We start from the raw sequence: 23,832 nt of genomic DNA on the forward strand, positions 1-23,832 counted from the left end.
CCAGTGCTCTGTCCTCTAGGTCCCAATCATTCAACTGACAACATGCAGGCAAGCCTGACTGGCCATACAGTCAATTACAGAATCACTCTGTAGAATTTCTCTGTTCTTACTGGTTTTCACATCTCTAGTACCCTCCCTGTGCTGTATTGCTATCATTTAATTCTGCACCAGTCAATGGCTCGTTTTATGGGTTAACACAGCTGAAAGCCTTTGTTCCCTTAAAAAAAAAAAATCCTGTCATGGTTGTGACCTCTTGTAACTGTATTTAATCAGATTACAGGATTTCACCAGATCAGCTCCTACTATGGTCAAAGGAATTTGTTTCAAATATTTGCAGCAGATGGGATTGTTAAAAGTTTGCCATGACTGTTTCAGTGGGGAGAGAAAGTTAGCTCTGAGGACAAGCTATTTCAGAGACAGCCTCTCAGCTACTACCCCTGGACACAGAGCTGTAACTCCTTGTTGGGTACGCCAGATAGGGTGACCAGAGAGCAAGTGTGAAAAATCGGGACAGGGGGTGGGGGGTAATAGGAGCCTATACAAGAAAAAGACCCAAAAATCGGGACTGTCTCTATAAAATCAGGACATCTGGTCACCCTAAGCCAGATAAAGAGAAAACTTTTACCCCTCCAGGATTTCATAAGACCAGCTACAACAGAGGCTACACAGAAGCACAATCCACATCTGTAGCTAACCCGTTTGTTAAGCAAATATTACCTTTATCCCCCCTCCGTTAAGCTTCTGGCGGAGGGAAATGCAGACGTTCCTCAGTTTCCCCGAAGGGAACACTTCGGTCTTTATTTGGTGCAGCCTTGTGCTTGCACCAAGGGAGAGCAGCGGCCAGGGCTCGGCCACTAATCCATCCGGAAACCGGCAGCAGCCAGTGGCCCACGAGCGATCGTGGAAGGGGTTGCCAGCGGCTGCAGGCGAGGGACACGCGGGGGCGGCGATCGGGGACTCCCCGAGCACTTTCAGGGAGCGGGCCGAGCTCATGGCTAGCCGCCCCCGCCCCGCTTCGCAAGCGCTGAAGCGAAGGGACTGGGGACGTGGGCTCTGAACAGCAGAGGAGGAAAGAAGCACTGGCGATGGAGCGGGCTTCGTCCGCTGTGCCCTGGGTCCGGGGCAGTGGTAAGCGCCCCTCCTCCCCGATTGAACACGTCGTCACTCCGCACCGCCTCTGGCACAGCGCGGTCCCATTCATCCGGAAGGGACACCCCCCGCCCCGCGAGCTCGCTGCAAACCGATCCGCTTATGAAAGCGGAGTGAGCGGCGGCTCGGCAGACAGGGCACGGATCGCCCCGGGGAGGGGACGGGAGGGGGAGGCGAAAACTCCGCCTTAAATTGTTCTGCAAACTCCCCCGCCACGTTTTAATCCCCTTCTCCCCCTGCAGCCTGCCCCCCGGCGCCCCAGGCCAGGGAGAGGCGTACACACGGAGTTGGGGCACGAAGCCGCAGTTCGTGACGTCCCTGCAAAGCCTGAAGCCGCCCCAGTGCCCACCTTTCTAGCCCCCTCCTCCAAAAGGATCGCAGTCCAGGGGCCGCCTCCCAGCGGATCTCACGCCAAACCGGTCCCTGGCTCCACGCAATTATCCAGCCCTGGCTTAAGGCTTCCAGGAGGCATTTAAATCCCCTGGAGACTTCCAGTCAAGCAACGTCAGCTGTGTGCGCTCCTGCCATGTAACCCTTTCCTGCTCCAGCTGTGAACGTGGCTGGAGCCACACAACTTCACCCGGCGCTTCCCAGGGGAAACGGAGCACTCGCTACCGGGGGGAGAGGGATGCTGCTGGGTAGGCGCGTAGTGTGAGCCGGGGAGGGGTTCCCCCATTAGATCTAGGATTTCCAAGAGGTATCGCTGCCCTCTGCGCCACCACACACACACCCCACCAGTTTTGATTCTGTCCCACTTCGCTGTAGCCGCCGCTGTGGGGTGTCCCGGCCCGGCGTTCTTTGGAACGCTGACGAGGAACTCTTTGGAACGCTGGGGGACCCCATGGAACGCTGACCCGGGTTCCATGGAACGCGGAGCGCCCCCGAGTTCGGAAGGCTGGCGCTGGCAGGCTGAGATCCCGGGCTCAGCCTCGCTGCAAGCAGGGGTGAAGGGGAGGATGGCTTTGGGGGTTCGAGTTTCCTACCTGACTTGGAGCCTCAGACTTCGCTCTCTCGCCCCGGTGCAACGAGACGCCCCCTTCCAAGCTCTGCAGCTGCCAATGCAACGCCCAGGCTGGAGGAGACAGCGCCTCTGGCTGGGTGATGCGCCCTGCTGCCCTCGCCCCGTCCGATGCCCAAAGCCCCCCAACACCCCTCCGCCGCTCGCCGCCTCTGTGGAGTCGTGGCACTTTTTCCTCTACGCTGGCACCGAGCCTTTCCCAAGGCTTCCCTCCACCCCGCCCCCGCCCTCAGCATGGACCTGCTGCGGTTGGTGCCAGCCCCGCCAGTCAAGCCTGCGGCGGCCCAGTGAGAGAGAAGACAGCTGGAGGGAGGGCTCCAGGACTCTTGCGAGTGGATGAGCAGGGAGACCAATGGGGCAGCTGGAGGCGAGTGGAATTATGGGAGTTGTAGTTTGCCAGCTGCAGGCTTTGACCTGGAGAATAGCACCAAGGAAGGGCATTCCCTGTTACACCTACTAGTTACACATGATTTACTAGGTTTCAGAGTAGCAGCCGTGTTAGTCTGTATCCGCAAAAAGAAGAACAGGAGTACTTGTGGCACCTTAGAGACTAACAAATTTATTAGAGCATAAGCTTTCGTGGACTACAGCCCACTTCTTCGGATGCATATAGCATCCGAAGAAGTGGGCTGTAGTCCACGAAAGCTTATGCTCTAATAAATTTGTTAGTCTCTAAGGTGCCACAAGTACTCCTGTTCTTCTTTTTGCATGATTTACTAGGGCATCTTGGAGTCTCCTCTGCTCTGCACCGGCCTCTTCTCTGTCAACTGTGCGGGTGGCAGGAATGAAAATAATTAAATAAAAGATTGTCAGCACTTGGGGGCAGGGATTGTCTCTCATTACGCAATTGTACAGCACCTGACACAAGGGGGCCTCGATCCTGGCTGGAGTGCCCTAGGCACTACAAATATTATCTGGTTATGGCTGATGATTGCACTTGTTAGGGCACCTAAGGGCTTTTTGTACTGGGGTTGTTAAGTGCTATTGCACTGGAAAGAAATGAAATGAGTATATAATTCATAATCTGGAGTGATTACAGGATTCAGCCATCCTAACTCAGGCAAAACTCTCCTTAACTTCAAAGTGAGGGGAGGGGGCTATTACCTAAGGCCTTGTTCCTGCAAATATTTAAATACATGATTTTCTTTACTTGTACAAATAATCCCATTGACATAAATGGACCTAAACCTGAGTTAAATTAATAATCTCTAGCTCTTATATACTATATTTCATCAGTAAATATCAAAGTGCTTTACAAAGAAGGTCGGTATCATTAATGCCATTTTACAGAGGAGGAAACTGAGGCACGGTGGGACTGTGACTTGCCCAGAGCTGGGAATAGAAACCAGGTTTCCTTAGTCCTAGTCTAGTGCTCTGTCCAGTAGACCATGCTGTGTCCAAGTGCTTAAGCAAGATAAGCACGTGCTTAAATGATGGCAGAACTGGGATCTTAGAAAGGACTGAAGGTTTGGGATCACAGGCATTACTTTGTGGCATGTTCAATTTGGTCAAATACTGGAACATTATTTCATAAGCGCCTTTAGGTCCTGTTTGGGGATCACTTTTGTACGAGGCACGGTGCACACATTATCATAAAAAGATAGGCCTTGCCTCTAAGTGTTTACAGTCTTGTATATACCAAGAGAGCAGGTGGATAAAACAAACAAAAGGAGGGAGAGCAAGGTAAATAGTGAAACATTCCTGATTAGTTTAATAAGTAGACTTGTCAGACCTGCCCACAAGTTATATCTATTCACAAGGAGATTGCTTCACGTAGGATCAATTTTAAGGGCTTTCTGGTTAGCCCCAGCTGATCTGAAAGATCAGGCCCTGGTGTCCCAAGTCAGTCACCCAAAATTATTGGACACTTTAAAATTTGGCCTTGGCCTTTCTGCTTTAATTTCCCTTTCTGTAAAAACGGGGATACACTTCCCAACCCCCCAACTCGCCCCTTCCCAGGAGTTGTCACAATTAATTAATGTTTGCAAAACACTGTGTAAGTGTTAAAATTCCCCCAGAGCCCTCCAGCTGTTGTGATTTCGAATACAGTGAGACCTTCCACTACTAACCCTGTAAAGCTCTTGAATCTGCATGAGCTTTGGGATCGGGGCGCATGGGCCTGATTTAGCAAGGCACTTGAGCACTTGTGTATCTTTAAGCACATAAGTTTTTCTACAGAAGCCAATGGGACTCCTCACGTGTTTAAAGTTAGGCATATGCTTAAGAACCTTGCTGAATCAGGGCCAAAGGGAGGGAGATGCCTACATACCTTTTGAGGCTCTGCACCTAAGTACCAACCATCACGCTAGTGGCTTGTGCAGACAGCTGTCCCTAACACAACTTTTGGAAATGTAGGCAGCTGTGCAAGAACACCAGCACACATGTAGTGCTGCCTTGTAGAGCAGGAACCTGGTGGTGACATTCAGACCTCTGGCTATCCCATCCCCTTCTTATCTAAAATGAGCCAGTTAACTGTCCTATAGAATAACCTCGCTGGCCCTCCACGGTGTCTTCAGCTCAGTCCTGTGTGATCACTTTCTGGGAGTGGGAGGGTGAAAATTTCTTTGGCAGGCACCACCTAAAACTCTAAGGCTGGTGTAGGATTTTTGTGTGTGTGCTTCAATGAGACACATAAAAGTCATTCGTTATTTTTCAAAATCTTCCCCATTCGAGTTACCGTCGCAACTTTAGAGCTTGTTTGGAAGGGGATCTTTCAAGGCTTAAATTACTGCCTGCACAAAAAGGTCTGGAAGCCTAATTCTAACTAAGAAATAAAAGACCCTAAGTCATTATTTAATATATATAGCATTCTCAGTGCTGGTGAAACGCTGCAGACCTGCTCCTTGTCACATTCCCTGGGAAGAAAGACTCCTTTATTGGACTTAATTTCAAGTGGGATATGGTGAGAGACAGTACAGCATTAGCCTTAGAATTAGGGCCAGGGGCTGATTTAACACAATGGATAAATCTAGCTTCAACACTATGCAATCCAAATTGTGAGGGTTTCTATGGTGCATCCAGGAGGCTGGATGTATTTATTTTTCATATACATCGTCTCTAATTAGTATAATCCTATAAACTGGGAGTGGGCGGGAAATGGTTTTGCTGTCCCAGGAGAATTCTGAGATTTTGAAACAATTTCCCATCATACAACAGGACGAAAAGTTGAAATCTCAAAATGTTCACAAAGACGACAAACCAAACCAAATTTCAGTTCCGGTCTTGTGACGCATTTGGTTTTGATCATTTTGTGACGCGTTTGATTTTGATCATTTTGAAACCTTTCAATACAAATCTGACCCTTTTTTACTTTCTTTTCTTTTTTAAACCAATTTCTTGGTATAAATTCAGTGCACATTCTAAATGAAAAGCTGCTTTGAACCAAACCCCCCCCCCCCCCCCCGTGCCTTTTCATTTTGACAATTTGGAAACTTTTTTCCAACGTTTTTTGAGTCAGGAAAGGTGTGGAAACAGGCTCTTTGCCGCGAACAGTTTCAGTTTTGATGAATCAGCTTTTTTCAGGGGAAAAAATGTTTTGTTAAAAAATTCCCAACCAGCTCTTCTATAAGACTGGACAGTCCTTTGCCGGGGGGAGGGAAGGTGTGAGGGTGAGGGGGACTACAAATAGACAGGAAACTCAGCGAGTTTCCACTGCATTAATCCATCAGATGGTGGGAGTTTCCCCTTCCTCTCTCCCACCATAGGGCTGAGCCCTCTCGGATACCCTGGGATCTGCATGTATCCCAAGAGCTCCTTGGAGTCCAACACCCTTTATTCAGAGCCAGGGAAGTCCACACGGCTCAGGGGGACAGTGTGTATGGTAATACTGACCAAAGCAGCATTATCTGATTTAGGGATTCTTCATGGGTTTGGTGTCCTGATGCCATGGAAAGTGGCTGCTGGTGCTCCTGCCCCATCCCTCATGCACACGCACGTGTACATCTCAGTTCCTCTAGAGCAGTGTTTCTCAACGACCGGTGCAGGGACTGGCGCCGGTCCTGGAGATCTCACTGACACGGTTTGGGAAGACAGCAAGCTGGTCCCTGATATCACAAAGCTTGAGAGGCTCCACAGACACGCTGCTGTTGGCTGAGGTGAAGACCGGTAATGCCCAAAAGCCAGAGTTCCCCACGTGTCGCACCCCACCAGCAGATCCCTGATATCTGGGTCCCTTCCTCGGACGGAATCAGAGTGGACTCTCTGGCCCATAAGCTTTAATATCTAGGAGGAGCAAAATGTCAGCCTGAGTAAGGGTCCATGGATGTCAATGGGACGATGTCCATCCATTGATTTCGGTGGATGTTTAATCAGGAGTGTCGAAGACTGCTTACATCCCCAATGCGGCCTAGTGGCAAAGCCATGGTGGGGAGGAGCTGGGCTAGCAGTGGCACTGATTATTGTCCTAGGGCCAAAGGCCCTGTACAACAGGAGAACTGTGCCGGACAAAAGACAGGTTCCCTGCCCTAGCGGACTGGCATTTTAAGAGCACGGGTACAAAACAAGCCGAGCAGTACAGTGCAGTAATGGAAGGGCATGGGGTTACTGTAGCTGGATCGCATCACTGCCCCGGCAGCCTGTTCACACTGGGGGCAGAGACAGGGGAAGCAGAGACGCCAAGTGGCAAAACTGAATTTGCTGAAGGTTTTGAATCCCCAGCCTGGCACGGGAGATTGCTCTTCTCCTGCAGCTCTCCAGCCCCGCTCTCCCTGTGCTCTCCAGCGGACATGCTCAGCTGGACACAAAACCTCCTGCAGTGCGAGAGAGCTCCTGGTCTCAACTCCGCACTGCTCTTCCGCTCCCTGAGGGACAGCAGGAGCTGCCCACAGCTGTGCTGCATATGTGGCTTGCACCCCGCCGGGCACATCCGGAAAGTTAGCGCCCCTCCTGCAACAGCTGTGTGGATGCAGTGGGATACCTCAGGAAATTCCTTTGCAACAGCCATTCTCCAGTTTGGCCAGGCTGTGTGGAGCACGGCATAAAAGGCCCCTCTTCCTTTCCTGCCCACCATTCACGGTGCCAATGGCTTTGTGGCCCACTGGTGGTCTATGGGCTTATCTAGGAAGCACTGCCGTTGTTTGATTCCCAGCAGCACACTGAGTTTTTCATTATTTGACTGAAAGCGATGTAAATGAACCATGCTCAAAGCAGAAGGCAAAGCATCTACTAGATGAAATTGGCAGACAGAGGCAGGCGCTCCCCTAAACAATTCTGGTAATGCGACTGACTTGGCGTGGAGCGTGCCCTGGGCTGCACTGGAAGGCTAGAAAAGGCATTTTCCCCATAAGGGAACAATCCCATGCAGTGCCCAAAAGGAACATTAGGCTAGGGGACCCAGCTCACATGCCGGTTTGTGGGCTGATGCCCTGAGGGGTCCTTCATGACATTCAGTCTCCCAGCGCTTCGGTGTGGGACAACAAATGATTGTGAGCCCCGAAATGATTGTTTTCACCATTGTACCCTCCTTTGCCCCCGCAATGTTCCCCACTTTCCCACTCCCTGCCCCTCCCCCCCAATAGCCCATGTCCTCCGTTACCCTTTCTCCTTCCATTGTCTGCTAATCTTCTCTCAGGCTACATCTACCCTCGAGCTGGAGCTCCAGGAGACATATGCACGCTAGCTGGTGTCACGCTAGCTGCTATAAATAGCAGCGTATGCCCTGGCGTCGGCAGCAGGATGGGTTAGTCACCCTGAGCACAATCGTAGCGTGGACCCTAGACACTAACTCAGCAGCTACCCTCCTGCCACTCACACCTCATGGCTACACTGCTACATTTTAGTTCACTAACTCAATGCCAGTTAGCATGCATACATCCACCAGGCTGCAATTCACCCCTCCAGCACCAGGAGAGATGTACTCTTCAATGTTTCTGGTGGGAGGGCATTTCTAGCTACACGTGGCCAGAATTTGATCGATTCATTTCTTTTATCATTTTGATGGATAATATCAATGTTTATTTTTAAGCTTCCCTCCCTCCCCCCGTTTTTATCCATTTACATTTTCACAATTGCGCAAACTTATGCTGGGTTAGATGATGGGGCGGGGGGGGGGGGGGCTGTCGGGCAATAATTATTTAACGACAGTAGACGCTGGGATTCCAAAAGTTAAAGCTTTATAACCGTTCAAACACAGATGATTATTCTGGCATGTGACGTTGACAAAGTAAATATCCTTAAATCAAATTCCAATATGTTCGCAAGCAACAGTTTTCTTACTTTTACCTGTCCATACATTTTGATTATTATAGAGGGAAATATTGTTTCATTGGTTTATGTGTGTACGGTGAAATTGATGTTCATCGACATTTACCGATAAAAATCTAATCTTTCCAAGTCTATTTATATCCCTTCCAAAACGTCCTTATTTTTTTCCTATTTCCTGTGACAACTCTGAATATTCCTGTTACCCATGTCCTATCCCTTTCTGAATCCTGCTAAACTCTTGGACTCCATGTTATCTTGGGGCAATGAGTTCCACAGACTAATTGTGCATTGTGTGAAAAGCATTGCCTTTGATCAGTTTCAAATTTGCATTATTTCCATTTCTTCAAGTGTCCTTTTTCTCTTGCATTTTGTCCTCTTAAATAGTTTACTAGACTTTTTTATTTAGATGTTTCCAACTGCTGTACAGTTTTTCAGGTTGAAATCGCACCTTGCAACTAGGCTGCAGATTTGAAAGGGTCCAACTCTTCTCCTTTCCCTTCCTCCCCCTGCCTTTTCATGAGAAATTCACTCCTGATCTCATCCCAGACCTAAACCACTTTTTCTCTTCTGGTCCCGAGCAGATGCTGTCAATCACATCGTATTCTGATGCGGTTTTTATATGTAGACAACTAGAAAGTGGGATGAGACCATCAACACTATTTCAGTTCTGGCCAGAAGTAATTGTTTGAACTGGTGCAAAGCTGCAGCAATTGGCCATGAAAAGTGAGTCTGATGTCACTATACACTTTTAAATAATACCTCCAACTTGGCATGTGCAGTTTTAATTCTCTGCGTTGGTGCTGGTGATAGTTAGAAACAACTAGGGTCACTCTTATGGTTTTTACATTTCACAGACAGTCCTCAGCAGGGTCATAGCCCTGTTATTTACAATTACTGCACGTACTGATAAGCCTTTGTGCAAATATATACCACTTATGAGTACCAATTAAATGTGCGATTGAGGATACCTGTGGTAACTACATAGATCATTCCTATAAGGACCACACACCCATTTGGACTATTTATTTGCTAGAAGCACCTAGAGGGCTCATCCAAGATCAGAACCCCTCCAAACACAGAGGAAGAGAGCCCCTACCCCAGAGAACTCCCCATCTAAAAAGATGAGGCAAACAGCTTATAGAATCATAGCATATCAGGGTTGGAAGGGACCTCAGGAGATCATCTAGTCCAACCCCCTGCTCAAAGCAGGACCAATCCCCAGACAGATTTTTGCCCCCAATTGCCCCCTCAAGGATTAAACTCACAACCCTGGGTTTAGCAGGCTAATGCTAAAACCACTGAGCTATCCCTCCCCCAAACGAATGAACAGGGAGAGGGAAGCGGCTGGCCCAGTATCACACCCCAGGTCAGTGGTAGAGCTGGGGATAGAACCTCCGTCCATCTCCTGATTCTCAGGCTACGTCTTCACTAGAAACACTGCAGCTGCTCGCGGGAGGCGGGGAGTTAATCCACCTCCAGGAGAGGCAGCTCTAGGGCAATGGGAGAATTCTCCGCTGGGGGTTGGGTCGGTTTAACTACATCGCTCGGGGGTGGATTTTTCACCCCCCTGAGCGACGTAGCTGGGTCGGCCTAACTGTCTTGCATAGACCTGGCATGAATCAGATGCCCTCCGAGGTCCTGCCTTCCAAAGACGTGGTGCCATCACAAAGTCAGCATCTCCTGCCAGCCCAGCTCCATTCACAGACGGGCATGATTCCCTGAAGCAACGGCAGATTGCAAGACGACCAAAGTGATGAGGAGCACCCAAAGGTGCTGCCAAAGTGAGAGGAGCACCCAAATATCTGAGCGTCGTCAAGAGCACTGGCCGCAGACCGTCAAGCCAGTGTGATTCTTCTCTGCTTTTCTCTAGGTCATCTCTTAAGGGACTACAAGTCCGTCCCTGCTACCCCTAAGTCTTTTCCCATACCAGGGTAACTCCTAACCTTTGCCCCAGGAGCGGATTCCAGTCTAGCACTGCTGAGGGTCACATTACCCCTCATCACTAGTTCCACGTGTGATGTCAATGACGCCCCCTCCCTTCGTAATCCTTTCTCTCGGACTCTACCCCTGTGTTCAAAGCCAGTAATGTGCAGTGAGCCCATTGCAGAAGGGAGTTTGTGAGCATGGCACCCAGCTGGAGAGGTCTGGGAATATCTTCCCTTGAGAAACACCCTCCCGCTGGTGCCTCCCAATTGGCAAAGAACATTGTCCCTTCAGAAGCAGCTTTATCAGCGAGGGATAAAGCCACCACTAGTGAGGCTGCTTTCAAGGTGTGGGGGCCAGAAGGGGTATGTTTGGGGTGAAAGTATCTAGGATTTCACTGCCCTACTTCCCACTAAAAACATTTGTACAGAAGTGATTTGCTGGGCCGAGTCCCGAGCCCCACGCCAGCCCCTTTGCGCTGCCGCGAAAGGCAGTCAGATCCAGCCAGCTGGGATTCCCTTGGTGCGTGGCTGCAGTCCTGGCATAGCTGGCTCCTGTGCCACCCCGACTGCAGGACAGGAACAACTAGCAACTACTGAGTTAGGGCCTAATCCAAAGCCCACTGAAGCCAGTAAGTGACTCCAATAGGCATTCATAGATTCACAGATTCCAAGGCCAGAAGGCCAGAGAACTGTGTTCCTAGAACAGATCATGTAGAAGAACATCCAATCCTGATTTTAAAATGATCAGTGATGGAGAATCCACCACGACCCTTGGTAAATTGTTCCAATGGTTAATTACCCTGACTATTAAAACTTTGTGTGTTATTTCCAGTCTGAATTTGTCTAGCTTCAGCTTCCAGCCATTGGATCGTGTTAGATCTTTCGCTGCTTGACTGAAGAGCCCATTATCAAATATCTGTTCCCCATGTAGATACTTACAGGCTGTGATCAAGTCACCCCTGAACCTTCTCTTTGTTAAGCTAGATTGAGCTCCTGGAGTCTATCCCTATACGGCAGGTTTTCTAATCCTTTAATCATTCCGTGGCTCTTCTCTGAACCCTCTCCAATTTATCAACACCCTTCTTGAATTGTGGGCGCCAGAACTGGACACAATACTCCAGCAGCGGTAGCACCAGGGCATTGGATCAAGTACTTAGAGAGTGACGGGATGGAAAAACTGCACTTCTGACTAAATGTTCGGTTAAACCTTCAGGCAGGAACCAGACTGGTCTAAGGACCGTGACACACATCTCCAATCAATGCTGTCGCATCTGACTAGTGTAAGGTCAGAGACAGAACTGTTAGCGTACAGTCTCGTAACTGGATTCGCTCCCGAGGGCATTTACTGTCTGAGATCAAAGAGAGGAAAAGCAATTTTGATAACAGAAGGAAGAAGAGGAAAATAGGTAGTTGAAGGCTACATCCATAAATGTCCTATTGCTATCATTTGTTTTACAGGAGCAATTAGAGGTGCAGTAGGTGCTGTTCGGACACAGCGTGAGAGACTGTCCCTGCCCCAGTGAGATTAAAATTCAATATTTTCATGGAATCAACATCAAGATGGCAGGGAAGCGCGTGGGGAAGCAAAATAATTTTAAAATGTTGTTGAATTTTTGGGGCTAAATCCTCAGTTGATGTAAATCCTCAGCGGACTTACGCTGATTTACACCCACTGAGGATCTGGCCAGACGTCTTTCCCCTGGTGCACAGAAAACAAGCCCTGCTATTGAAGAGGGGCTGTCAAAGGTCAATGGGTCTCGTTGATCGCCTGGTACATCTCGCCACGGCGGAGATGAGAATGAGTGACTGTTTTGCGCTAACAGATGTGATGAAAGAAGTGAAAAAAATATGCTAATCAAGAGCACTTTCTGCTTATTATGGTAATGCTACTTCTGCATGGCATCCCAAAATAGTCGCTCTATTCTCAGCGCCTGCGAGAGACTCCAGGGCTTTCACGTTTTTCCTGGATACTGCAGCCAGGCGTGGTGCCAGGGTCTTATAGGACTGGGGTGCTCTCCCCTCCTTCCTCCCCCACCCCCCCGCCACTCCCCACCAACACACAAAAAGGGCACTGGTCTAAACACACGGATTAAATGAATCAACTAAAAGGCACTCCAAGTGCATCATGTGAACAGGCTGTAATCATAAAGAAAGAAGGTGGAGAGAAAGGCAGGTCTTAAGTTTAGCCCATTGGATTGGAATGAAAGTGGGCTGGATTCAATTTCTGCTTCTTAAAATTCCTGTGTGATCTTGGGCAAGTCACTTAACCTGCGTGTCCCTCACTTCCCGCCCTGTGGGGCGGGCATGGTACTTCGGGTCAGACTGTAAGCTCTTGGGAGTATGGGCTGCCTCTTATTTTCTACCGTGTCTAGTACCCCTAGGGGCTACGATAATGCAAATATTAATAAAACTCATCACAACACACATCCAGTACAGTGGCAAGTGATTTAGCTGCATGTCTCCCATTAATGTTAGTGGATTGCAAATAGTTAAATCCTTCTGCCCTGAATATTCCCCCAGTTTTGCAAAGTAATAATAATGGGTGAATTTATTAGAGTTGCCACCTTTCTAATTGCTGGTAACTGAACCCACAAGGCCCCACCCCCTGCCTAGGGTGACCAGACAGCAAATGTGAAAAATCAGGACAGGGGGTGGGGGTAATAGGAGCCTATATAAGAAAAAGACCCAAAAATCGGGACTGTCCCTATAAAATCAGGACATCTGGTCACCCTACCCCTGCCCCGCCTCTTCCTCCAAGGCCCCCCCCCACTCCGCCTCTTCCCCCGCTTTGCCTCTTCCCTTGGGGCCCCACCCCCTTCTCTGTCTCTTCTCCCAAGCCCCGCCCCCTTCACCATCTCTTCCCCCCCAGATCAAAAAAACTGGACATCAGGACTTGTCAAATGGTACCCAGACATACAAGCTGAAACCCAGGTGAAAACTGGATGGGTGGCAATCCTAGAATTTACCTAGTGCCCTTCATCTACAGAAATTGCTGTACAAATTGATTTCCAAACCGTGGGTCACATTCTAAGCCCAACTACACCTGTGCAGCCCATTGATAGCACAGATGTAAGGGGATCTCTATGCATAAGCATCTCTTCACTCAACACGGCAAAGCAACCTCCCCTTAAGTACCAAGCAGCAACACTGTATGACTGTGCACAGTAGAAAGTAAAGAATACCTTGGTCAGCTGGCCCCAGAGGAGGCGCTGTACCTAGATAGCGTATACTCCCCTAGCATTCTGCCAGGACACCTCCTGATTTTGCATAACAAAAATGCCCCGGGGATCTGTATTAGCAAGAAGTTGTCAAGGCTTCTGATTTACACCTCATCTATAAAACACCACTCCCAGCATGGCAGGGCTGGAGTTCTCCACTGAACCAGCCCTCAATCCGCTTCTTGCAGTGGCTTGGGCAGAAGGTTTCCCATTGTCACATGGCTTTTGATCTGTGGCAGGCCGGAGATAGTCCATACCCCAGTTCCAGTACAGAAAGCTCCCACCGTGGGATTGTTTTTACATGGTTACATTTAACATTTCCCTGGTTTTGTCTAGCCCAGGGGTCTCAAACACGCGGCCCGCAGGCCGCATTCGGCCCGCGGGGTTGTTTTCTGCGGCCCGCGAGCTCCTCGTGGCCTGCCCCCCAACGGCTCCATCCCAACGCGCACCGGGGGAAGGGCAGGTTCCCTGCCTGCCCTGCCCCCTGCCGCTCCGGGAAGGAGCTGGAACGTGGGGAAGGGGGGGCACAGCGCTCTGTGTGTTGCTCTTGCTTCAGGCAGCGTCCCCAGCAGCTCCCATTGGCCGCAGTTCCCAGTTCCCGGCCAATGGGAGTTGCTGGGGGTGGTGCCTGAAGCAACAGCAATACACAGACCCCTGTGCCCCTCCTCCTCCAGGTTCCAGCCACTTCCCGGAACGGTGCGGGGACAGGCAGGGAGGTGGCCTGTCCTGCCCCCGGTGCGTGTCAGGCCGGAGCCCGCCCCCCACACCCCTCCTGCAGCCCAACCCCCTGCTGTACCCCACATCTCTCCTACACCCCACACCCCAACTCCCTGCTCTGAGCCCCACACCCCTCCTGCTCTCCCTGGGGGCAGGAAGGGAGCAGAGTTGGGGTGGGGATTTCAGGGAAGGGGTTGGAATGGGGGCAGGGCCTCATGGAAGGGGTGGAGTGGGAGCGGGGCCAAGGGTGGCGGGGGGAGGTGTCAGTAATGCGGCCCTCGGCCAATGTACTACTCCTCATGTGGCCCTCGTGGTCATTTGAGTTTGAGACCCCTGGTCTAGCCCCATATTGCTTCTTATCTCCGTTTCCTTTCTTCTTCAGGGTCTTTATCTCCTGGGGTATTCTGGGAAATCACATCCTAAGCCTCTGGCTGCCCCTGTCAATTACATTTCCCTGCTCTCAGAGCACAGCACTCTTGCTTGATTGTGCTAATTGTCTTTGGCACATTAGTTCCTATTAGCTTGCGCGTTATTTGTCTAGAAGCCAGACTCTCAATGATCTGCCCTGAATCTCTGCTGCCACTGATTGATTGCAACAGCCACAGAACTGTTGCAATCAGGGCTGTTCCAAAGCTGGCCTCATGGAGACCTGGCAAGTCCTCAGCTGGAGTAAATCAGGGTAGCGCCGGTGGAGCATCAAGGGACTAGCTGATTTATACCAGCGGGGAGGATCAGGCCCATTGCCGCGAGGACACTGCAGAGAAAGCTGCATCTTGTGGAAGACTCCCACCACTGGATGCGGTCCCTTTAAGAAATGCCTTTACTGGAGGGTCACAAGGTGAGATTGATTTTCTCCCTTTGTGGTTCACAACTAGTTCATCCCACATAACATCCTCTCAACCTCAGGAATTCCCAGGTTTAATTTAATGCCCATGCCCCTGGCCACAAGTTTAACTGAGCCCACCTGCTAGGCCTGCAGGAACCTTTCCCCTGCTCTCTTGGCACTTGTGACCTATACATCCCATCAGCCACCCCAGGATGGTAACTTGTATGAACTGAATTTTCATTTGATTTTTTACTTTCTTTATTGGTTTGGACAAATACATCCTACCAAGTGTTTCTCGTCACTCTCTGTTATCAGACTAGTCACCCATAACAGTGATAACATTTTCCCAACAGTGGGCAGTCCCAGAAAACATTGATTGGTGCCAGAAGGAAATACTTTTTCACACAATGCACAACATTGCCACAAGATATCATTGAAACCAAGAGCATAGTAGGGGACAGAAAAGGAATTGGAGAGACAGTGTTGACTAGTGGATAGAGCACTGGACTGAGACTCAGAAGAGCTGGGTTCTGTTTCCAGCTCTAACATTGGCCTTCTAGGTGACCTTAGGCAAGTCACGTCCCCTCCCTGTGCCTCAGTTTCCCCATCTGTAAAATAGTGAGAATGTTACTGACCTCTTTCGTGAAACACTTTGAGATCTGTGGATGAAAAGCACTTGATAAGTTATATTAATTATTATTATTATTTGATTACAAAGAATATCTAGGGTTATAATAATACATAACCAAAAAAACTCAAGAGTTTTGGAAGGACTATAAACCCACATGCTTCAGGGCTTAAACCAACCTCTAACTAATGGGAGTCAGGAGGAAACTTTCTTTGGGGGCAGATTATCCCATTACTATTTCCTGCAGGATTTCTTGTACCTTCCTTGAAGCAATTTGTAGTAGATGGCCCCCTGGTCTGATACTGTGAGGCAGTTATTAATGATTATTATTATTGTTATTCATTTGTATTGTGGTAGCACCTGGGAGCCCCAGTCATGAACCAAGACCCCATTGTGCTGTGCAAACACAGAACAAAAAGATGGTCCCTATCCCAAGCAGCTTAAGTAGAAAACCTTTTGAGGGTGTAGGGAGAGGGGGAAGATTCTCTTTATATGGCTCTATTTCTCCAGTGACACTCATGTTAACTACCCCCAGAGTTAGATTTAACTGGGACAAGCTAGACCAGGGCACGCACTACAAACTTTGGTGCTCCAAGCTAGAGAGGCGGAGGGGGCATCTTTGCCTCACCAGCCTTCCTGCTGATGGGGTAAACTGATGGTGAGCTCACTCCCTCTCTGGTCCAGCCAGAGGAGGAAATCCGATCAATTGTGAATCTGTGCTGGCTCCAAGGAGTCAGGCCCAGATCCTCCCATCAAAACCAAGGTGCCTATATCCCCGTGAGGATCTGGGCCTGAGGGGCCCACGCTGTTTAAGGCCCACGCTCTGCTGCCAACCTGCAATGTTTGTTCCTGTCCTCGTGTAGCCAAGAAAGCAACGTCGAGTGAAGAGAATTCAGCGCTGTGCCTGTGAAAACAGACCTAGCCGACCGGAGAATGGCCCTGATCTGTGAAGTCATGCAGCGCCGAAGCTTAATCAAACGAGGAGAGCGAAAGGGAAGTGTATTGGAAATATTTCTCCGTGGTAAAAGCGGTGCTGAAAGTTCACAGCCAGACCCCTGAAAGAGTGGGCACGTGTACCAACCCTGGTACGTAACCAAGCAACTGTTCGATGCCATGTCGCAGCGACCCGGCGACAGCTGCCCAAGGTGATGGCACGAAGGGAAGGTTTGCTGCATCTGAGGGTGAAATGAAAGGAGTCAGAGCTGGGCGCACCTTGTTAATTAGGAAACGTGGAGGGTAGAAATAAACCTTCTTGCAGGGATGTCAGATCCAATCATTAGAACCAGTGCACCTGAGCCGGCGGCATCAGGCGGCGCGTGAGAAGGCAACGAAAGGTTAGGGTCCATTAGTGCAAGCAGATCCCTGCACCTGTGTGGACCCTGGGGCCTATGCACTGGATCATGGCAGGATCGTGGCCAGCAATCCTGCTATGCCTCCATCAGTGGTGGCTCTGCCCACAAGGCTCCAGGGACACTGACCCGCTGAGCCCAGCTTTCTTTCCATCTCAGTCCTATGGGCCGTTTGTAGTTGTCCTTTGAACAGACAAGCGGATCCATCTTGCAGATGAAGGATCCATACAAGATGCAGCTGCAACTCCCACTGCTGCCCCCAACTGTCTGATACTGCGGCAGGGGGGAAGGGTGGCTACACTCCCTGGAATGCTGCACTACATGGGGGGACTTCTGGAGTCCCCTTAATTAATGAGCAAGCGAGCAGCTAAAAGTTCACCCTATAACTTTGATCCAGATGTAATTCAGGAAGACACACCAGGGAATGAACTCCCCCCCTCGCCCCTGACATACACCAGAGATTATTCCATCAGCATAGCATAGTCATCACCCACACAATTCCACCTCTATGCTCAAAGCGGCCCCTGTTGACTGATCAACATCTGCATTGGAGGCGGCTGTTACTCTGTGTTTCCAACCAAGCCACCCAGCTGGGGAGGGAAGGAAGAAGGAATAGAATCAGGTGAGTAAATAAATAAAGCTTTGTACAATGACGAGGTTAAAACAGGATAAGTTATTTTATAGCCTCAAGTCTCTGGCTGCTAGCTAGGGAGGCTTTGGCAAGCCCTGTTGCTTAGTGCTGGTGCATTTCCAGATCTCTCCACTTGATTTATTAGTTTACTTAAAATCATGCACGTCTCAGTGAGGTACTTTTAGGCCTGCGCTTGCAATGAGCAAGGCTCCATGGGGATGCAGGGTTTTTGCTCATGTAGATTTCATTGTGGGATAAGGGCCACGGTCCCCAGGCCACGCCCCACATTAGTCACACCCAAAGCAGCATTCCCATCCAATTTAGCCGCTCGGCATTTCTTTTCTAACATGGGAGCATGTCTTACAAGCCTTGTGTTTTGCTATGGGAAAAATCTCTAGGGGCATTCATGGAATAAAGGTTTTAGAGTGTGACCTGTTTGGGGCATGGGATCTTTCGGTGGGATTGTATAGCACTGACCATGATTTGGCTGCTATAGAAATACACAAATAAAATACATAATCATTAATAAAACTTAGCAGAAATTTTAATACAAGCAACTCTTGTAGGATTTGAAGGCACTATTTTAGTCAGAGAAAGACAGATACGTTACCTAGGAGGCTATATAATGCTATAGGCACAATGCACAAGGAGTTGAGAGGTATAGCCTAGTGCACTTCCCTAGTTTGTCCCTTTTGAGCTCCTGTAGCCAGCCACCTCCCCTGCCCTTATAAAAGCAGGAGCCTTGGCTTTTTGCTATTTCCTTGCTTGCTGGCTGTTCCTTCTGCTCTCTGGCTCCTGGTGTGTTTTGCAAGTGGTTTGTGCTTTTTGGTTTAAGAAGTGACTGGTTTATAAGGGCAGTGGAAACTTCTACCGGTTGCAGTTATGTGTGGCATAGGGTGTTGTGATGGTAGATTAGGAGGGGTATCAGATAACTGGCTCCTTGTGTCTACTCATGCTGGTGGGTGGTGCACCTATCCAGGGTTTTTAGGACTATTGGTTTAATTATAACCTTGAATGTCTGTGTGGCTCCCATCTTTAGAAACTGCACCATGTCTGTTGTGCTGAAACTGTGCCAGGCAACAATCTTAGGGCAGATCATGTCCTCCTATGGCACAATCTGGAGAGAAAACCCTGCAAATTCTCCCTTGTAAAACTTCCTCTGATTCTGTGTCTGGAGGGGGCTGCCTTGCTCAGTGTGGAACCAACTGTGGTCTGGAGATGTCTCTGCTCCCCCAACTCCCTGCCAGTATGACTGTAGCATAGACATGAAGACAGACCCCTCCATGCAGTGGGGAAAGGGTTTCAGTGAGTAGAGGGCTAATACAGCTGGGGCCTCCTCTGTTGTCTTTGTCACAGATTTCCTGCTGAGGGCTGTGAACAGATCATTCCGGGGTCCCTTCCCACACAGGCTGCCTTAGATGGAAGGAGATGCCACCTCCATACTATCATCACCCCCTGTCCACAAGTCCCTCCAGATCCTCTCCACCCCATGCCTGGGACAGTCCAACACCCTTTTCTTTGCCTTCCCACGAGTACCCGCCACTCCACGCGAGTCCTTGAGCTTCCACCTCCCGGCACTGAAATCAAGAAGGTGGCGGAGAAGCTCAAGGGCAGGGTGCTCGTCTGAGAAAAGGAGACATGGCAACCTTCTTTCTCCCTTATTCCCCACCCCTCGCTGCCACGTGCCCCATCAATCCTATGGCAGGTGGTGTTTGGGCCTGGCCTTGCATGTGAGGTCAATGGGAGTGACTAAGTGCAGGAGCGAGCCCTTGCCTCTGCAGAGCTCAAGCTCCCATGGCTCGGAAGAGAGGGTGGCGTGGCACTGGGAGCGGAGCACTCTGAGCACTGATTGTTGAGAGGTTGCCAGTTAGGCACCTCAATCACACTGTCCAATATTTATAACTGCAGGAGTGTTCCTAGCCGACGAGCGCTCGCCCTGGGGCCCGCAGCCACTTTTCCTGCCCAACGCCCACCGGCTGCGATCAGGACTCTCTCAATGGAGAAACTGCAGGCAGCTAAAACCCGGGCCGAGCAACGGGCCTCTTCCCGGGGCAGGGGGCAGTGATGTCATAGGGACAGGGGTTCCAGAAGCCTGTGGCAGTTGAAGTCCGCCAGGGCGTCTCCAGCCCAGGCCATGGTGGGGAGGGAGGTGTAGTCACAAACCTGAAGTTTGGGCCTGGGAAGCACCCACTGCTGCCGCTTCTCCATCAAGGCCTCTAAAGCCCAAGGTCTGTGAGACGGTAGAGAAGTGGCCCCAGCCTATTTGGCTTGTTTTCGCCACCGTCCCCTTTCTGCAGATGGCGTCTCCATCAGACCAGCTGGGCAGGCGAAGGGACTGACAGGCAGGGACGCTGGTGCTACGCTGGAATTGGCAGCAGGAACTAGCTAGCCAGTTGAGCCATGGGTTCTGCCCTGTGGTGCAGGATGGGCCAGGACTCTGCTACTCTTCTCTGTGGGGTCACACAGCTTGTTAGACGCTGAGCTCGCCTGCACACGGGGGAACTCAGTACCCGCTTTATCAGCAGCGCTGCAGCTCCGCTGATGCTACCGGCCTCTGAGCAGCTTGTCACGACTGGGCGGTATAAATGCATAAGCCCCGTCTACGCTGTGGGTGGCAACAATGCAACTGCAGCGTGGCTGGAAAACGTGCACTGGTTTTCCCAGTGTAGACAGAAGCAAAAAGTCTCAAAAGTGGCTCCTGACTTCGGATGCCTTGATGCTCAGGTGTCAGCCTGATTTTTCAGAAGTGCCGCTGAGCCGGAAGAAGCAGCAAATACGTTATTACAAGTTAGATCTCAAGTTAGGGGTAAACTAGAGTCTTTTTATTTTTTTAAATGGGATAGAAAATGAAGTTTATACAGGACAAAAATTGCTCAGTCAATAGGGAGCAAGGGCCTTATCTGGGAGCTGTTTGAGGCATTCCTTGTGCACTGCTGCTGCAAAAATGCAGGGTGCTAAAGGACCCGAATGAGGGACACGCCAACTATTCATGCAGGAACCTTGAAACAATGCACCTTTAGTATCCAACTCTCTAACCTCAGGTTCATGGTTATTTACTTCTGGCGTTAATAAGCTTCAACCATCAAAGCAGGGAGGTAGGGGAAGTTGGATTTGTATGGAACGTGGATAACTACTTTGGGATTAAAACAAGGGAGGGATGCTTAGGGGAACGCTTGCTCTGTGGGAGTGTTGGTCTTCCAGGATGACTCTGATAGGTGTGATATCAGCATTGGTCTTTGATTGTTCTTTGCCTCCTTCCCACCCTCCCGCTGCTGCTGTTGCAGATCATGGCGACCAGAACCCAGAAGTTCAAAGCGTTTGTGTCTGAGCCGATGGGCGATAAGGACGTTACAGCAGTGGATGGCATTAATGACGAGCTTGGACTAAAATTAGCTGCAAAGGGTTTTGACAAGGTAACCATCTTTTCCTCCCACTCCTTCCCAACCTCTGTTCTATTTATGGAGTGGGTACTGTGAAAGGACTTGATTTTTAAGAAGACTGTTCTTGTGATTTTGCTCGTGACAGTTTCTCCTGCTATTATGGTCTTAAAGGCACTTCATTACCATCACTTGATCTAAACTCTGGAGGGTAGTTATGCTGAATTATTCAAAGAAGCAAGACTGAATGTTATTCAGAGGGGCAAGCTCAAATCTCTTCAATCTTAAACTGAATGCATCATGACAGTTCTTTACAGTCCAACCGGAAATATTCAAACCATGCCTTTGATTTTTTTTTTTAAACCCATTTTTTTTTCCCTGTTGCAGAATTTGTTTGTAAGAAAGCCACAAGGACTTCCCATGGGAGGGTGGGAGTACGGCATTAAAAATATATATGTCAGGCATTCGTTATGGTAAGTCTGGCAGCAGCTAAGCTAAAGAAAGTTGCGCTATTAAGTTTCTAGTGCTGGCTTGGGAAATTCCGTCACTGGAGACACCGATGCCTCTGCTTTCTTCCTACCTTCCTTGAATGCTGGTTAGCCATCTCCCCCATAGGGAAATTTTTTTTCCACTTCTAGGCCAGTTAACCTTTTGTGCGTGTCGGTTGAAAGGAAGTGAACAGAAGGGGCGTGGGAAGATCTCTGGGTAGATTTCAAGAAGAGCAAACCCTGCTCCACCTGTCTGTGTTGGGGATCAGTTTTGTGTAACTACTGGATCCCGTCTGCACCCGTAGCATTGCTACGAAGTCAAGTAGTTAGGGCAGAACAGCCCGCTATGGTCACTGCGTGCGAGGCCTTCTCTCCTCCTAGTACACGTGCATCACCTTGGTTACCATGGGATGCCTGGGAAGCAAGTCAGACAGCAACAGATATATGATGTCACCTTATTTGGTTAAACTGAAGTAACCAGGTGACTGCAGGGTTTGAGTTGTGCTGCTGATCGGGTAATGGGCACCTCCTACTGTTTGGTCCATTTTTCTGCTGGAGTACTAATGGGCCCACTGCAGAATCCGTGAGCTAATTCCTTTAGCAGACGGTGACTGTCAAGGCAGGTCAGTGTTTAGGCCCAACAACCCTGAGCCTGTCCTTGTCTTTTACAATAGCTAACATTTCAGGTTGCAATCAAAATGGGTCAGAGTGGATTGAAGTGGGGACCAGTTCCTGGCGGATTCACCCCCGGCACAAAAGTTAGGACAGACCCTGTTCCAGTGGTTATGGGGTGGAGTTAACCTTAGGCTGACCAGATAGCAAGTGTGAGAAATCAGGACAGGGGGTGGGGGATAATAGGAGCCTATATAAGAAAAAGCCCCAAATATCGGGACTGTCCCTATAAAATCGGGACATCTGGTCACCCTAGTTAACCTGCAACAGCCTCGCATCATGAAAACAGCCCCTTTCGAGGGAGCCGGTCAGACAGGGCCCAAGGCTGCACTACACACGCTAGTAGCGCTGATACTACTCCAGAGCAAGGAAATGAAAGACAGGCTCCTAGCATCATTAAAAGAGGAGCCTGTCACCCACTTGTCAAAGTAAACCTGGCCTCCCTCTCGTTCTGGAGAGCTGAGCACCAGGCTAAAAATGGGCAAAGTGCCTTATCCTGGTAGAGCGCCGCTAATGAAGTAACCACAGGAAGAGAAGCAGTTACTTGTCTGGCAAAGCTTAGACTATAAAGTGGCCCAGAGTTTCAAATTAAGCAGCTCCTCCAGGGTATGGAGTCAAATGGGTGGGCGGGGGAAACTCGTTCGCAGTGCTAACTCGTTCTGTTCCTCCCCCTAGGCATACATCCTTCTGGGCCAATTCCTCCTGTTAAAAAAGGACCATGCGGTTTTCCAAAGGTGGCTGAAAGGGGCGTATGGAGCCAGTCCGAGCCAGGCTCAGCGGTGCGCCTCCTGTCTAACGGACTGGTGCTACGCTTTCCTCTAGGGAGCTCAGCCCTCCTCGCATGTTCTGTGGCCTGCAATAAAGTCTCTCCTGCCTTGAACTGTCCAGCCTCAATGTCTTCTTCTTAGATGAACAGAGTCTCTATTGCCTCCAATACAAACTGTTGTATGTTCTTGTGTGGGGTGATTAAGTGGGCCAAATTCTGTCCTTCGTTATTCCTGTCCTACCCTACTAGAGTCACTGAGAGTCCGGCCCAACAACCCCCTGCCCACAGGGAAACCTGGAACTTCTCACTCTTAGCCAAGCTGTTAACTCGGACCTAGGTTCAGCAAGATAGAAAAGCACCTGCTCCAACGCTGACCCCAGGAGTGGCCCAAGTGACGTCACTTCCTGTAGACTTGAAGGTTAGCCAGGGGTTTAAGTGCCTTGCCGAGTCAGAGCCGAAGAGGGGAAAGCTGGTCTTGTGGTTAAGGCCCCAGGCTGGCACCCAGGAGATCTGGGTTCCATTTCCAGCCTCCCCTGTGTGACCTGGGCCCACTCGCTCAGGCCAACGCTTTCAAAATCAGCCCTTGACTCTGCATGTCACACTGAGCATGTGATGCTGAGAATTCGCTGCTCCCACTGGCTTCTGTGGGAGCTCTGGAAAGGGGCCCTAACTCCTTCCTGCTCTGTAAAAGCAGGTAACCCACTTCCCGCCCTCTAAGGGAGGCTTGTTCATAGTGATATTTGCAAAGCAAGGTGAGATCGTCACATAAACACAGTGGAAGTTCGCACAGAGCATCCTGCTGGAATGGCATAAAGACGGTGGATTTCCTTGGCACAACAATGACCCTACGCTGGTCTAGGCCTGCCA

The 23,832-nt window shown here is 49.9% G+C and overlaps 2 protein-coding genes across 11 annotated transcripts in view; one reads left to right on the top strand and one right to left on the bottom strand.

Moving 5' to 3' along the window:
- Positions 1 to 2,468, bottom strand: part of RRBP1 (ribosome binding protein 1) — a 55,957-nt gene extending 53,489 nt beyond the window's left edge. For 2 of the 8 annotated variants that reach the window (XM_065589808.1, XM_065589807.1), the window contains exon 1: positions 2,133 to 2,348. The gene's annotated coding sequence lies outside the window, so the exon portion shown is untranslated. Of the gene's footprint in view, positions 1 to 717; positions 1,185 to 1,498; positions 1,661 to 2,132 lie in introns of those variants that run through there. The other 6 variants (XM_065589810.1, XM_005287453.5, XM_005287455.5 and 3 more) reach the window with 5 other exon arrangements.
- A 15,024-nt stretch (positions 2,469 to 17,492) lies between these two features.
- BANF2 (BANF family member 2) lies at positions 17,493 to 23,319 on the top strand. Of its 3 annotated transcripts, none has more exons than XM_005287456.4 (3): positions 17,493 to 17,653; positions 20,947 to 21,075; positions 22,875 to 23,319. In XM_005287456.4, the coding sequence occupies exons 2-3, from the start codon at positions 20,950 to 20,952 to the stop codon at positions 23,019 to 23,021; spliced, it is 273 nt and encodes a 90-aa protein (XP_005287513.2). In that variant the 5' UTR covers positions 17,493 to 17,653; positions 20,947 to 20,949; the 3' UTR covers positions 23,022 to 23,319. The 3 variants fall into 3 exon arrangements, with proteins under 3 accessions (XP_005287513.2, XP_023970271.2, XP_023970272.2); XM_024114503.3 differs by lacking the exon at positions 17,493 to 17,653 and adding an exon at positions 18,328 to 18,460 and having other exon boundaries at positions 22,875 to 23,314; XM_024114504.3 differs by lacking the exon at positions 17,493 to 17,653 and adding an exon at positions 18,345 to 18,499 and having other exon boundaries at positions 22,875 to 23,318.
- Positions 23,320 to 23,832: the final 513 nt, after the last annotated feature.

This window comes from Chrysemys picta, chromosome 3, assembly GCF_011386835.1.
Source record: "Chrysemys picta bellii isolate R12L10 chromosome 3, ASM1138683v2, whole genome shotgun sequence".
In the NCBI taxonomy this organism is placed as follows: Eukaryota; Metazoa; Chordata; order Testudines; family Emydidae; genus Chrysemys; species Chrysemys picta.

Excerpts from the sequence above, each read along its gene's own strand:
- BANF2 (XM_005287456.4), top strand. The coding sequence starts at position 20,950 with ATGGCGACCAGAACCCAGAAGTTCAAAGCGTTTGTGTCTGAGCCGATG. Across the intron at positions 21,076-22,874 it reads CTGCAAAGGGTTTTGACAAG|GCATACATCCTTCTGGGCCA; the intron begins GTAACCATCTTT and ends TCCTCCCCCTAG.